The sequence below is a fragment of the Echeneis naucrates genome, chromosome 9 (genome assembly GCF_900963305.1).
Source record: "Echeneis naucrates chromosome 9, fEcheNa1.1, whole genome shotgun sequence".
Taxonomy (NCBI): Eukaryota; Metazoa; Chordata; class Actinopteri; order Carangiformes; family Echeneidae; genus Echeneis; species Echeneis naucrates.
Genome location: NC_042519.1, coordinates 66,679 through 83,176, shown reverse-complemented (window position 1 = coordinate 83,176; position 16,498 = coordinate 66,679). Strand labels below are relative to the sequence as shown.

The following is a 16,498-nucleotide window of genomic DNA, read 5'->3' as shown; positions in this document are numbered from 1 at the left end:
TTTCTTATGGATAAAAATCAATAAAAAGACCTGTAGCAAAAAATAAAAAACTTCATAAGTGGCAGAGAAGCCAAGAGGAAACAAGAGGTAACATGGCATCTGTGCTAACCACTCAACCACCCACATTCTTCTTCACATTCTCATTAAGTGATCACAAGAACTCTGGATCATTGTGTTGGTGAAACAACCAAGCCTCAGATAATTTGGACTCACCAAACTTGGTATTTTGGAAGCGTGTCGCGTCATTTCCGGTCACTGGCGGTTGTGCTCTCTACTGTGCTCTGTCATCTCGTGTGTTGTTTCCACTGTTCTTCTGCTATTATTTCCTAATTCACTCGATTAATCTGACAGAAAATTATTTTCACACCAACACTAGGTTTAGAAGTCAATATCTCCCCTTTCTCCAAAGGTTATAACCGGTTCTGCTCCTCCGCTAATCAAACTACCCGATTAGCAATGTCCTCTAGCTCTCTGTCTCCACTCTCTGTTCCTCCTTCTCCTCCTCCTCTCCTCTCCTGTTCTCTGTGCCTCATGTGTAGTTATTCTTCTGCCTCCTTTTATGATAGCACCTCTTGTCATAGATGTAGGATGATGGTAGAAATGGAGGCGAAAATTAATGAGTTAGAATCCCGGCTCTGCACTTTAGCTAGTCCAACCTATGCTAGTGTAGCTAGCCCCCCCCCCCCTGTAGCCGGTGCGGGCCAACCTAGACGAGCTCATACGACAGTTAAGATAGTTTCCTCCCCCCCAGTGGCTCCCGAGCAGCCAGGATCTAGTCAGGGTGGCTGGCTCTCCGAGACAAGAGCCATAGTCGTAGGCAGCAGCCCCCGGTTCACCACCGACCAGTTCACGTTTCCAACAGGTTCTCCCCTCTCAGTGACACACCCGCTGAAAAGCTGACTCTAGTGATTGGTGATTCTATTCTGAGGAACGTGAAGTTAGCGACACCGACGGCCATAGTGAAGTGTATCCCGGGGGCCAGAGCAGGCGACATCCAGTCTTATCTGAAACTGCTGGCTAAGGGTAAACGTAAATATGCAAATATTGTTATTCACGTCGGCAGTAGCGACACCCGACTTCACCAGTCGGAAGTCACAAAAATTAATGTGGAATCGGTGTGTACTTTTGCTAAAATGATGTCGGACACTGTAGTTTTCTCTGGCCCCCTCCCCAATCGGACCAGTGATGACATGTACAGCCGCATGTCGTCATTTAACCGCTGGCTGTCGAGGTGGTGTCCCGAAAACAACGTGGGCTACATAGATAACTGGAAGTTTTTCTGGGGGAGACCTGGTCTAATTAGGAGAGATGGTGACCATCCCACCGTGGTAGGGGGCTGTTCTCATTTCTAGGAATATGGTCAATTTTATTAGAAATCGAAAACTCTGACAATCCCGGGTCGAGACCAGGAGGCAGAGCCGCAGTTTAACACGCTCCTCTGCGCCTCAGTCAGAGCTGTCGCCTGCCGAGAATAGAATGCTCTCTGTCTATGTTTAGGTCTATAGAAACCGTGTCTGTCCCCTGACCACCTAAATTTAGAAAAGTTAATAAACCCAAATTAAAGAGAAGAGGAGCTAAAAACAAAAACAGCCACAAATTCAGTCTCAAATAACACTGCGATCAAATGTGGACTGTTGAACATTCGATCATTATCATCAAAATCTCTACTAGTTAACGATCTCATAGCTGACCATCATATTGATTTATTTTGTATAACTGAAACGTGGCTGCAGCAGGATGAGTATGTTAGCATTAATGAAGCTACACCCCCAACTCATGTTAACTTTCATATCCCTTGTACCACAGGTCAAGGAGGTGGGGTGGCTGCAATATTTCAGTCAAGCCTATTAATCAACCCCAGACCAAAATCTGGCTGCAGGTCTTTTGAAAGCCTCACTCTTAGTCTTTCCTGCTCAGACTGGAAAGGTGAAAAACCAGTTCTGTTAGTTACAGTATACCGTCCACCTGGTCCGTACTCAGAATTCCTATCAGAGTTTTCTGAGTTTATATCAGAATTAGTACTCAGTACAGAGAAAATCATTATTCTGGGAGATTTCAATATACATGTTGATGTAGAAAGCGAAAGCCTTAGTTCTGGGTTTCTTTCCCTGCTAGACTCAATTGGCTTTTCCCAGCATGTGAATGAACCCACTCACTTCTACAATCATATCCTTGATCTTGTTCTAACATATGGCATTGAGATTGACAAGCTAACAATTCTTCCCCAAAATTCTCTCCTGTCTGACCATTACCTTATTACATTTGAGTTTACTTTAATGGGCTCCACAGCATTGAAGAATAACTTCAGCTAGAGAAGATGTTTATCTGAAGCAGCTGTGGCTAAATTTAAAGAGAACATTTGGTCATCATTCCCAACAATGCCATATCTAAATTCAAATGAGGATTTCTCCCATACGCAGGTTGATGACCTTGTGACTAGCACTATGGCCACACTGCGTTCGAATCTCGACAATGCCGCCCCTCTCAAAAAGAAAGTATTCAATCTGAGGAGGATGGTTCCCTGGTATAGTTACCAAATTTGTACCTTGAAGCAGACATCAAGGAAATTAGAAAGAAATTGGCGTTCCAGTAAGTCAGAAGAGTCTCACAGAGCCTGGAAAGATAGCCTAAAAACATATTAAAAAAAGCTCTCCGCAGTGCTAGAAGTTCATATTACTCAGCACTCATAGAAGAAAACAAGAATAACCCCAGGTTTCTCTTCAGCACTGTAGCCAGGCTGACAGAGAGCCATAGCTCAGTTGAACCAGTGATCCCCTTAGCTCTAAGCAGTGATGATTTTATGAACTTTTTTACAGATAAAATTCTCACGATCAGAGAAAGAATTTATCAGCTCTTGCCTACATCAGATAAAAATCTCCTACTGAATACGGCAACTCCTGAATCAGCTGCGACGCCACTTTTACATCTGGAATCATTCTCACCTCTGAATCTCTCAGAGCTAGCTTCTATAGTTTCATCATCCAGACTGTCAACCTGTCTATTAGACCCAGTACCAACTAGTCTCTTTAAAGAGATCTTTTATGTAATTGAGCCGTTCATTTTATATATGATTAATCTGACTTTATTTCTGGGTTATGTACCTCAGGCACTTAAGACTGCAGTCATCAAACCCCATCATAGCACAGACACAGCGCTGGTTAAAGTCTCCAATGACATTCTAATGGCCTCAGACAATGGATCAGACTCCATACTTATCCTTCTAGATCTTAGTGCTGCATTCGACACCATAGATCATAATATTTTGCTACAGAGACTGGAACATGAAATTGGAATTAAAGGAACTGCACTAAGGTGGTTCAAATCCTACTTATCAGATAGACAGTCAGTTTGACAGACAAATCAGTTTGTTCATGTAAACAACAGCTCCTCCTCATGTACTGTAGTCAGCCATGGAGTCCCGCAGGGTTCGGTACTTGGACCAATCCTCTTTACACTTTATCTGCTTCCTCTAGGCAACATTATCAGGAAACACAGCATCAACTTCCACTGCTACGCAGACGATACTCAGCTGTACCTATCAATGAAGTCACTCAGATAGTCAGACTGCAGGCATGTCATGAAGACATAAAAGTCTGGATGACTGGAAATTTTTTACTTTTCAACTCTGACAAAACAGAAGTTATTGTACTTGGTCCTAAGCACCTCAGAAAAATACTATCTAATCATGTCATCAGTCTGGACGGCATTACTTTGGCTTCCTGCTCCACTGTAAGAAACCTTGGAGTAATTTTTGACCAGGACATGTCCTTTGTCCCTAACATAAAACAAGTTAGTCGGGCAGCTTTCTTCCACCTGAGAAACATTAGGAAAATCAGAAACATCCTTTCTCAGGATGATGCAGAAAAACTAGTCCATGCATTTGTAACTTCTAGGCTGGACTACTGTAACTCATTACTATCTGGATGTCCAAACAAATCTCTAAAAGGCCTTCAATTAATTCAGAACGCTGCTGCACGAATATTAACAGGAACTAGGAAAAGAGATCATATCTCTCCTGTGTTAGCTGCTCTTCATTGGCTGCCAGTAAAATATAGAGTAGAATTCAAAATCCTTCTTTTAACATATAAAGCTCTTAATGGCCAAGCTCCATCATATCTCAGAGAGCTCATAGTTCCTTTCTGTCCTAGTAGGCCACTCCGCTCTCTAGATGGAGGTTTACTTGTGGTTCCTAGAGTCTCCAAGAGTAAATCTGGAGGCAGATCGTTCAGTTATCAGGCTCCTCTTCTATGGAACCAACTTCCATTATCGGTCCGGGGGGCGGACTTAAAACTTTCCTGTATGACAGAGCTTATAGTTAAAAAGTTAAAGTCCTCTACTCTTTAGCTATGCTGCTATAGGCCTAGGCTGCTGGGGGAAGGACTGAGCTTCTCTCTCTCTCTCTCTCTCTCCCCCTCTCCCTCTTTCTCTCTCCCTCCCTCCTTGCATGCGCTGATAAGAACCATCCTTCTTAAAAAACACCCAGTTCTAAGCAATTATACTGCATTTACTAACCATGTTTTGCCAAAATCTCTGTCTCTCCCAGTTCCTCTCCTCTCTCTCCCTGTCCTCATCCTGCAGGGGGTGACTCATCGCCATCCCATGTTCCTGCAACACCTGCTGGTCCCCTATTTCATGTATTCTGCACTACAGCTCAACTCCATGAACTCCATGCAGCAACATGTTCCTGCCCCCCCCCCACTCCAATGTCTGTCTCACTCTCTCTCCCACTCTCAACCCAACCGGTCGAGGCAGATGGCCACCCCCCCCTGAGCCTGGTTCTGCTCGAGGTTTCTGCCTCTTAAAGGAAGTTTTTCCTTGCCACTGTTGCCAAGTGTTTGCTCATCGGGGGATCTGTTGGGTCTCTTTAAATAAATTTATAAAGAGTTTGGTCTAGACCTGCTCTATATGTAAAGTGCCTTGATGTAACTTTGTTATGATTTGGCGCTATACAAATAAATCTGATTTGATTTGATTCAAACGTACAAGAAATGATGTTAATAGTGCAGCAGCTACAAGCAGCCTGTAACTGAATTGAAGGCAGTGAAAGCTTTGAAAGCCACTTTGTAATTGAAATGCTGAATAAAACATCTCACAAATTAATTGATCAAGATTTCCCTTGCTTGAATGAAGGCCCCAGAGAGCTAAACCCTGTTTTGCCAACAACTGCACAGCACCAATTTTTATTTTATAGCTCTTATGTTTTCGCAAATCTTTCATACTTTTCCTAGTTTTTATTTGGTTATACATTATTATTTTTATTCCAATTAATATTATTATTAAAGATGTGATGCTTTTATTGTATCCCATTGTTTTAATTTTTATTCTTATTTTATCCTTTTAAAACACGTTTTTATTTGTTTCTCAAGGCAACAACAGAGATGAGTTTGTGTGTGTGTGGGGGGGGGGGGCGTTGAAATTATCCTGCTGTGAAAGTGGAGGTGTCGCAACACCACCATTTCCCACTGGTGCAATGCCCATGTCAGCATCCTTTGCAGGGGCGCAGCTACCCAGTGTCAGAGGGTATGCAGCAACAGTTTTTTCAAACATTAACATTAATGTATCATTATACATTATATTATCATTATAACCAATGCAACATAATTGCTCATTTATGCTCAATGTACGTATGAAGATCTATGCGTCCATTTCAAATGATGTTACTGCACTGCTCACATACTTTCATGGGTCCTTTACGTTGGCCTGGAGATTAACCAATACATCCACAAGGGGGCAGCTCAGAGTCAAACGTTGTGACCGACCCACTGACATATAGGCCTAGTCCTAATACACGCCCTACCCCTCAATTTTTAGGGTGATTTTTGGGGTGAACATCGGGAATTGGCCTTAATTGTCCCTTAGTCCCCTCCTAGCTGTTTTGTAACATTTGTTTATCCAGGTCTCCAGGCGACGTTATACACAGTGGGGCAAAAAAGTATTAAGTCAGCTACTGATTGTGCAAGTGCAGCTCCGCTTCGTGAAAAGTACTCTCGATTGGTTCACGGTAAATAGCTCGTCAGTCAAGCTCTGTTTGTATTTTTTATCAAACTTTCCTGTCAGTCGGGATATTCTCACCATGTCCCCTGTTTCAAAGTCATCTTGAACTTCGCTTTGTATCTGAGAGGAAAAGAACCATACAGGCTTTGAAAAACTTGGGGGGTATTTTCCTCAATCACCTGTCGAGGGGTAATTTTTATACTTTTATGGTAGCTGTTGTTATAACTTTTGACCAAATCCTGTAAAACCTCCAAGTATCTGCGGGTGTTTTTAAATACCTCCACATTCTAGTTTTCAATGTACGGTTATATCTTTCCACCTCCGAAGCTTCAGATCGCTGGCCGTGGCAAAATGTTTTACCATGTGTTTCTTCATCAGCCTCTGGAGATTCTTGTTGAAAAATTCTTTACCAGAGTCTGTTTGTAACTTTTCAGGGTTCCGGCTCTCTTTAAAAACAGATTCAAAAGCCTTCGCCGTCTCCGCTGCGCTTTTATTCTTTAAAACTCTCACATAGGCCTTTTTGGATACATCACAAAATACATCTATGACCGTCAAGAGATAACGATAACCGTTGTTGTGCTTGGCCAAGGCCTGCATAAAATATCGGCCTGAAATTGAACCAACGATCGTGGTACAAACACTTTATTCCTAGGAAAATGTACTCTAACCGGTTTATGCAGCGCATAAGCGTCCTGCGCCGATAGAATTTCTTTAACTTTTTCAACATTTATTTTTTTGCCTGTTTCATCTTGTGAACCGGGTTATAATACACTTTTTTCATGACACTTTTCTCAGACATGTTTGCACCCTGCACCTCTCCAGAGGTCATGGAAAATCAACAACACTCTACTTTTTTTAAACAACTTTTAATTTTTTACAAAGCATCAAAAAATATATGGTGATGGTACAACACATATAATACAGTAGTATTTAAACGTCGTCAAGGCTGGAGAGTGTGGCCCTCATCACTGAGGTACCGATGGTAGCTCTAATAACACAGTGCAGCTTCAACAATTCAGTCAAGACGTGTGTAGGTGCATTGTTTCGTACTTGCGTGACGTCGAACCGAGTCCAACCTCTTTTTCATTTCATCCACGTTTATCATTCGTTGTCTTTTTAATCACCCCTTAAATCACCCCATAAAATAAAGACTAACCGGCGGAAGTCCACTGTTCCTCCAATTGAGCCATCAATTTTCCACAATAATCTCACACTTTTTCAAGTCTTTTCCGCCGTTCCATAGGGTGAAGGCTGCTTCGATGCCTTTCAACTCGGCAGCGTTTCCTTTTTTGACCAGTTTATTGTACAGGTCGGCGATTTTCTCCTCCACGTTGACCTTCAGATTGTCAAGAAAGACTTCCGCCAGACCTTGGATCCTCTCACCAGAGATGATGTGGTTCAACAGATGAGACACCACAGCTTTCACCGTGTTGCTGGCTGCAATTCTTTTTTTCGGAACTCCTGATGATTCTCCTTCATCTTCTTCTTTTTTCACTCTCAAATTAGATACACCCGCCAATCACTCTCGATTCCGTTGGGCTGTAAACCTCCTCTTTTTGGAGATAAACTGGTAAAAAAGATCTCTTGAGAGGTATAGTTGAACACGTACCCCCAGGAACCGGTGGTACCACTCTCGGTGGAGAGCTTCGGGTGCTGGAGTCTGAATCTGACACACCTGCTTCTTGGGAGCTCCTCGTAATTTGTAATAACTTGTTACAGGAGTCTTGCCGATCACCACAGTCCAGATGGTAGACTCAGATTTTATGTTGTTTTCAGCCGTGTTTTCAGCCGTTTTCAGCTGTCATTTCCATGTTACATTTTTTTCAAATCATTATCATTGTGATGATCCTAAAACAAAGATTCAGTGTAAAGAAAAAAAAAAAAAGTACAGCTTTATACATGTTGGTTATAGCCCACAACATGGATACATAGACAGCCTTATTATTATAGAAGAACCACTGACCACTTTCAACTATGTTTAGGGTTAGGGTTATATTTTTTTTTTATTTGCTCCCAAGTCTTTCTTGCTCCACCAGAGTTGGAACTAAAATAATGAGGTTCCAATTGTCAATTAAGCACTAAAAAAATCTGAAACATACATTTCTGGGGAACATACATTCATCTTACCAACATGATGGAGAATTAATATTACAATTCCAGTAAATTAGAGTCGCCTATTTTTTCCCAACATTCTTTGTCGCAAATTTCTACCGCAGCTCTTCTCCATGTTGCGATTGGTAGGATACAACAAACCAAGCCCTTTTATGAGAACGTGCACTGACCCAGATAGGAAAATGCCTGAGTTCAATTAGTGAGGTGACTCCATGACACTGATTATCCAGATTGCAGATGTCTGGGTAAGTGAAGCCGGGTAATGAAGAGAGATCCTGGGCACATGAACCCAGCTTTGTGATATCCAACCCCTGTTTTCCATCAAACTCTAGCCATGATAAATGTGTACAGTATACTGGCATCACAATATACTACCTTAGGATATATCCCATTTACTACTACAGCCATCAGACAGATCCCTGTGTTCCCTTCTCTGTGATAAATTTAGGTTTTGACAGTCACTTAACACTGAAGGAAATACATGCATACAAGGTATTTACATTACACTAAGTAGTAGTGCAAATAAACAATGAGGAAATTGCACTATTTCCTTCTTCAAAGCTTATTTGAATCATTGAAGGTAGGGTCATGAGACAATAATAAATACGTGTATGTAGTATGAAGTATATGTGCATTGTATATATACTTCACAGATTTAAAATGAAATCAAATTTATTCATATAGTGCCTAATCATAGCACAGTTACATCAAGGCACTTAACACATGAAGCAGGTCTACCCCAGGCAGAACCAGGCTCAGAGAGGGCAGCCATCTGCCTCAAGTGAGTTGGGGCAGAGAGAGAAGCAGAGGTAGTGGGGACTTAAGGTGTTTACTGGCATCCAAATTATGCATAGAGGTCTTTTCCTGTCCATGAAGGAGCAGTGGATAAAAAACAAACAAAGACTGGGTTAATTTTAAATTTCAATTTGTTTTCTTTGTCTGGTTCAAATATATAGTTGAAATTGGTCAACATGTAAAAGTGGATCTTAAAATATTGCTAAAACAAGCAGTCTCAAGTGATTAATGTTAAATACCTATATAGAACTGCACTCAAAATAATTTAAATAATTCAGAAATTTAAAGCCTTGCTAACCCCGAACATATGAACTGTATACTTGCAGGTGTGGCGAAGGAATGACAACACACAGGGTTAACTGTTAAACCGATATTAAGATTCACCAAAATTTCTTCACTACATTAATATTCGTGACATCATGCCCTCATAATGAGCCTGCTCTAAATCCATGAACTCAATCAAAAAGGGACTCTGTGGCCCATAACTACTGAATGATTACAAAGTGTCCAGACCACATTTATCCTACAACAATGCTCAAATCTGACAACATGTGAATCTGTTGACAGACTCATAAATCCACCATCCACCATCCAATCACATTTGCTGCCTACAGAAAAATGTGAGCAATTTGCTTTATTTTTTGATAGCAAAATTAACACAATCAAACAAAACATCAGTGCCCTCAGACCAAAAAATGAACCTCTCAACTTCCTTTCTCCAAGGTCTCCACCTGTTTTATGTCCCGGTTTGACCGCTTAGATGCAACAGATCTCTCTTATATTGTTGGTCAGCTCAGGTCCTTCACCTGCTGCTTGGATCCTATTCCAACCACATTTTTTAAAACGGTCTTTAATTGTTTAGCACCAAAGATTTAAAAATCATTAACTGGTCTCTTCAGTTTGGTATTTTCCCCACATCACTTAAAACAGCTGTCATAAAACCATTCCTGAAGAAAAAGAATCTGGATCCAAATGTTCTCCATCTCCAATCTGCCATTCCTTCGTAAAATACTTGAAAAAAACTGTTAACATTCAACTCAAAAAATATCTCTCATCAAATAGCTTCCTAGATATTTATCAATCAGGTTTTCGTCCCCACGATAGCCCATAAACAGCTCTCAACAAAGTAATAAACGACCTGAATATAAACGCAGACCCTAAAAAAATATCTATCCTTGTTCTACTTGATCTCAGTGCCGCTTTTGACATTGTTAACCATAAGATCCTGCTGGAGAGACTCAAGAGATGGGTGGGTTTATCTGGTCCTGTTCTAAAATGGTTCAATTCATATTTATGTGACAGGAAGTCTTATGTTTCCATCGGCGACTTCTCTTCAAACAAAAGGGACGTTACATGTGGGGTCCTCGAGGGGCCAATTCTTGGACCACTACCGTTCAACCTCTATATGGTTCCACTTTCACGTCATCAATAACCATAGCTTCAAGTACCACTATTATGCAGACGATTCCTAACTTTACATTTCTCTATACCCCGATGATTTATCTCCCATACAGTCCCTCATCCAATGCATCAGTGACATTAACAAATAGATGACAGAAAACTTCCTGCAGTTAAATAAAGACAAAACAGAAATACTAATCTTTGGTGCACAGACTCAAAGACTGAGCATGGTGGAACACCTCAAGTCCCTCTCTCTGGAGAGCAAAAACCTTGGCATAATCATGGACAGCAATTTAAACTTCGGCAGTCATATCAACCACATTACAAAATTATCTTTCTACCATCTAAAAAATATATCCAAATTAACAAGTTTTCTATCAAAACCTGATTCTGAAAAATGTATTCATGCATTTATAACCAGCAGATTGGATTACTGTAACAGCCTATTCACTGGCCTCGCAAAAACACCTGTTTTCGACAATTACAATTAATTCAAAATGCAGTAGCACGTGTTCTCACTGGTACAAAAAAATATCAACACATTACACCCGTTCTTAAAACCCTGCATTGGTTACCCATCAAAAAAAGAATAGATTTTAAGGTCCTCCTGTTAGTTTACAAAGCACTAAATGGTCTTGCACCTCAGTACCTAACAGACATGCTAATTACTTACACACCAGCAAGAACCCTCAGGTCCACAAACACTATTACACTAGTCATTCCCCGTACAAAAACTCCGGAAGGGGAGGCTGCACTTTCTGTTTATGCCCCATGCAGGTGGAACAGCTTGCCTGAGACAGTAAAGACTACCCTGTCAATCAATATTTTTAAAAATAAATTAACTTTTCTTAACAGCGTTTGATTGAGTGTGTGCTTGTTTATAAAATGTGCTCTATAAATAAAATTTTAATTTGAACTCGAATCTAATCCAAAAATAACAGATTGTCATAGTGCATGCTGTGGAAAACCCAGTGCTGAGGCAATGTTTGCCCTAAAATCTTTATTTAGGACAGGTCAGCTGCTGCAGGCTGCTGTGATTAAAAAGTAACACCCACATTGAGGGGAAGGTAGGTGTTTGAAGAGGCTGACCTTGCCCCTGTTTTTAATGAGGGGGTGGGTTCCCGCAGTTTTTACTACAGACAAGGAATTTTCCCATTTACCCCAGTGTTCACTGAATGCCAACTCCCACACAGATAAGAGTAAGAAGGCCCAGCCCAATCACTCTGTGGAGCAGAACCAGGTCATTTCAGAGACCTGGTTCTCCTAATGGTCCTGAAGATGCAAGAAAGATAATTTGCTGACTGAAAATGTTGATCAGACTCTCGATATAATCAAGACTAAATTTAAAAATATAAAAAGTCACACCAATTAAAGTATTCAATTTTTTTGCTCATAAATAAATAATTGATTTCAATGTTGATAGTTAATTAATGATCAATTTACTAAGTTCTAATTAAATATTACTCAGACATACAATTAAAAAAATTGGGATTAATTTGCATCTGTTCACACAAAGACAGAAAAAGTATTGTTGCATATTATATAGATACTGAAACACACTGTAAAAACAATGCATCCCCTCACCTTTTTTCAGCCACAAGAACCTTCTAGAAACTACTGACTGAGACAGAGGCTGCACCACACTGTGAGAAATTCACCAAATTGTTGTTCAAGGAAATTAACAGTTTTCACAGACCTTTGAAAATGTAATCATAGAGAACAATACAACAAGCACTCACTGGTCGGTTCACTGAAGGCAAAAGCTTTAATGATAAAATATTTACTAATTTCAAATAAAATGTGAGAAAATACTCAATCAAACCCATCAAAATTAAGAAAACATTTTCTCACTTTACAATTTACAGCCTATTTTTTCTCATATCGTTGGTACTCTGAATAGATGAGCGTATACACTATATTTGAACTATAAAACTCTTGTCTGAGTCTCCTGTATTCAGGAAACATGAAGGATGAAGCCTTCATGTTGTATCTGTCTTGCAGTATTACAGACTATCTCAGACTTTGATGTTTAAAACTACACTTTGTTCTTTAAAAAAAAAAAATAAATATAATAATTTCATTTTATATATTTAATCCCGCATTTCCAGCTGGGAGTGAACCAGGCAAGAATATTATCATGTCAGGGGTTATCATTTCCCACATTTCCTGATCTGCTGCCAAAATTACAACTACTTCTCATCCCAATCTGTTTCCTCCCTTCTCTGCACCTTTTCAGCACAATTATATTTTCTGTCAATTTTTTCAGGTCTGCAACTTAATATTGGAGTCAAATTAAGACAAAAGCTAATCCAATATTTTTTACTTCTGACTCCACAGAAAGAGCTGGACTGGCTCACTGTGGACTCTATATCCCACATCTTGATCCTTTTTCCAAAGATGCATATAACACTTCCAAATGTGGTTTTGTTTTGCAGCTTTGGGCATCCTTCGTATGCTGGTTCCAACCTGTCTGCCCAGCAGTCACAAGCATCCTTTTATTGTCTCACTACATACAAATGACATCCCCCCTTCAGAAGTTTCTGAAGCATATACGCTGATTTCACAGAGGATCCACACACTTTCATAAGTAGTCAGCCATAACGAAAATAAATGTGTTCAGATGAAAGTAAAAGCTAGATAATGATCTAGACAACATGTTTTCAATCTAAACAAGTCAAACTCACATCACATGGTTTGACAGGCAGCTGTCCATTCATACACATGCCAACTTCACCCGTAAAAAAGAACAAGTGTCCTGTCCACTGGCAAATCATTGATTTAAGCCGCTATTGAAAATGCATTTCTATATATTGGGTCACTTTAATGTGCAGCACTAATGCAATCACTAATGTACCCATGACATTTAGAGAGGTCTGTTAGTGATCCGTTATAAATAAGACATTTTATGGAGCATCGTGCCTATAGAGCCACTGCTGCTGGCAGGAAACAGGCTGATTATTACTAATAACCAAGAGGAACAGTCTTAACTATGAACTCATTTTATTACAGCTTTATTAATAGTTAATAAACCATCGAAGCAGTCCAGATCAATTGATCAGTGGTCCTAATCAATTGGATCATCTGACCTTTTACCTTCTGACTAGCAGTTATCATTTTTAATTATTTTATTCCAGAACAGACTGTAGGTTATAGTTTAGTTTCAAGATCCCATGCAGCGAATTTCCTCTATTCAGAAATTATTATTTTATAAATTAATGCATCAGCTAAATTAATAAAAGTTGTTAGATACAGCTTATAAACCTTTATAACGTTTAATCAGCATCAGTCGGACTTCGGTGGTTCTTTGTGGTCTTAGCCTACCTGTTTAAACTGCTCCTCATACGTCCACTCGTGATTATGTGACTGGGGCTGCACGGGCGGAGACTCTGTGCGGCGGGCCTGGACAGTCGAGACTCGACGGGGGACATGCATTTGGGCGCTTTTCTTGTTAAGGCAGGCTCCCTGAAGAGAAAAGTGCCGGTAATAATAGTGGTTCGATTCGGAGCCGTCCTCATCCTCCTCGTTTTCGTCTATGATTCCCTGCTCCTTCATTTCGTCGCCTTCCTCCTTCCGCTCTAGGTCGCTGGTCGTTCGGGAAGTGCTCCCGTTCCCGTCCTCTCTGCGGACCTCCGCACACTGGAGCGTCCCCAACTGGGAAGAGCTAGAGACTCCGGCGACCAGGGCGCCTTGCATCGCCGCCTGGTAATGACGAAAAGCCAGGGTTTGTTGATGTATCTGCGATTCTACTGTACATCTCAGGTCTTTATCCTTTTCCGTATGCCGAAGCTTCTCCTCCAAGGCCAACCTGGCTGCCTGCTGGCGCTGCAGATTCTCCATGACCGCTTCGAGCTTCATACCGCCGTTGGCCGGCTGGTGTGACAGGGAACCGGGGAACGAGATATGTGAGGAGGCGGAGGGAGTCTGGAGGGGAAGGCTACTGTCGGATGAAAGGGAACCTTGCTGCGGGGGACAAGAGGACAGTCGGTAATCACTCAGACAACACACATGGTCTATCTGTAATCCTAATCACAACATTACCCGAGTACCGGGTCCCGTATAGTTCTGAAATGTCTTACATTACCATACATGGAAAGGTGAAACATACCATAAAGCAGATAAAAACTGTTTAACGGTCCACACACAGAGAGGGTCAGATACAATTAGCTATGTTTAGTAATGGCTGGGACTATAAAGACGACTTCTTACCAATGCAGATTTAGTTGGTATGTTATCAACCATGCTTCTCTCCGTTAAATTTATCAGTCTTCTTTTAGTCCTGGGTCAGGTAGCAGCATTTAGTAGTCTGGTTCGAGAAGAGATCTTGTAGTTGGTTGAAGTGCGACTGGTGTTGAGCGCAGAGTCACACTGGTTTTGGCAACAAGTGGTAACAGTGTACAGGATGACCTCTGGAAAGAGAGAAGTGCCCCCTGCTGCCGTGTTAATACGGTGGAGCCGCCGATTCTGTCATCTCCTCTACATTCAGATTTTGATGGGAGGTGATCAAGTAAAGGAAAGGTATCTCCTCAGAATTCACAGATTCTTGAGATAAGTGACAAAACATGGTGTAGATTTACCCTTTTTTTTTTATAATAGCACATTAATTTCAAATAGATATATTCAAAGGCAAATTTCTCAGCCACCAAACCATATAAGGGAACCCATTTTTTCATAAAAAACACTTTTTATGAAAATTCACATTTTCTAACATAATAATAGCGTGATTTATGTCAACTCCGTCAGACAGACTCCGTCAGACTCCGTCGTGCTACTTTGATTTGATCAGTTACACAACTGATTAAAATCCTTTAAGTGTCTACTTCTGATGTTTTCTAACAAAGTTGGAAACTGAAATGTTTAGAATTTTGTTCTGATATCACATTTTCTGGAAAAATGGAAATTTCAAAGTTCCTTAATTTTGGATGTTCACTTTTAGTATTAAGCATATATAATCAATGTTATTACATAAATAAGACATAATTTTGTGCAGTCTATCAGGTGTTTTAATATACAAACACAATAAATTGAACAAAGGGCAATACATTTTGTCATTAAAGCACAAAAACCTTCATCTAACTGTGTTGACAAACAGCTGACAGAGGGTGAAATTCAAGATGTGTTCCTAAACTTTGACATAAAACCATGAAGTAATGGAAAAGCGTTGAAGGCCAAAGAGCATCTGGTTCAAGGCAGAAGTGAGAAAACTAGGATTTGCCTGACATGAAAAACAACTAATGGCCACAATCTGTATCCTAGAGGGTCACATATAACAAAATAAACTGAAATCACAGCAGATCTCATCACCTAGCCTGCCAGTTTACGTCAGTTGATATATTTAATTTTCATGTGACCTGCATCCCCAGAGTTTTCAGTAGCATGTGTTGGACATGCTCATGCTCTATGAAGTCCATTACATCCTCTCTTGTATGGCTTAACACTTCTGGTGGTGCTGAGAGTTGGCAGCTTGTTGCAGCAGCTGTTTCACTTCTTTCTTTTGACTTTTCTTTACTATTTACTATTCTTTAATTGGACTGCGTTGCATTAACTTGCTTGCACCACTACTCCAGCATTTTAGTTGTGGTATAGTTGGCGGAGTTACTTCCTTCCTCACATTTATCCAAATCCAAATTAAGCAGAAGAGGTGCTAAAAACAAAAACTTAACTGAAGTCAAAACAGTCACAAATTTGATCTCAAATAATACTGCAATTAAATGTGGACTGTTGAATATTTGATCACTACCATCAAAATCTCTACTAGTAAATGATCTCATCTGTGATCATTGTATTGATTTATTTTGTATAGCAAGTATGTTGATGATAAGTATGTTAGTTTTCATGAAGCTACACCCCCCACTCTTGGTAATTTTCCTGTCCTTCATACCACAGGTTGAGGAGGGGGGGTGGCTGTGATATTTCAATCAAGCCTATTAATCAACCCGAGACCAAAATCTGGCTGTAGGTCTTTTGAAAGCCTCACTCTTAGTCTTTCCCACTCAAACTGCAAAGGTGTTCTGCAGTTCTGTTAGTTACTGTATACCATCCACCTGGTCCATACTCAGAATTCCTATCAGAGTTTTCTGAGTTTATATCAGAATTATTACTCAGTACAGATAAAATCATTATACGGGAAGATTTCAATATTCATAGATGTAGAAAGCGACAGCCTTAGTTCTGGGTTTCTTTCCTTACTAGACTCAAT

At 40.4% G+C, this 16,498-nt stretch overlaps 1 protein-coding gene across 3 annotated transcripts in view; it reads right to left on the bottom strand.

Moving 5' to 3' along the window:
* arid3c (AT rich interactive domain 3C (BRIGHT-like)) overlaps positions 1-14,693 on the bottom strand; it is a 62,969-nt gene extending 48,276 nt beyond the window's left edge. For all 3 annotated transcript variants that reach the window (XR_003841115.1, XM_029511351.1, XM_029511352.1), the window contains exons 1-2: positions 14,509-14,693; positions 13,624-14,262 (exon numbers count right to left, since the gene is read on the bottom strand). Coding sequence is in view for 2 of the 3 variants with exons in the window: in XM_029511351.1 (XP_029367211.1) it covers positions 13,624-14,262; positions 14,509-14,541 (672 nt within the window). In the remaining variant the exon portion in view is untranslated. The remainder of the gene's footprint in view (positions 1-13,623; positions 14,263-14,508) is intronic.
* Positions 14,694-16,498: the final 1,805 nt, after the last annotated feature.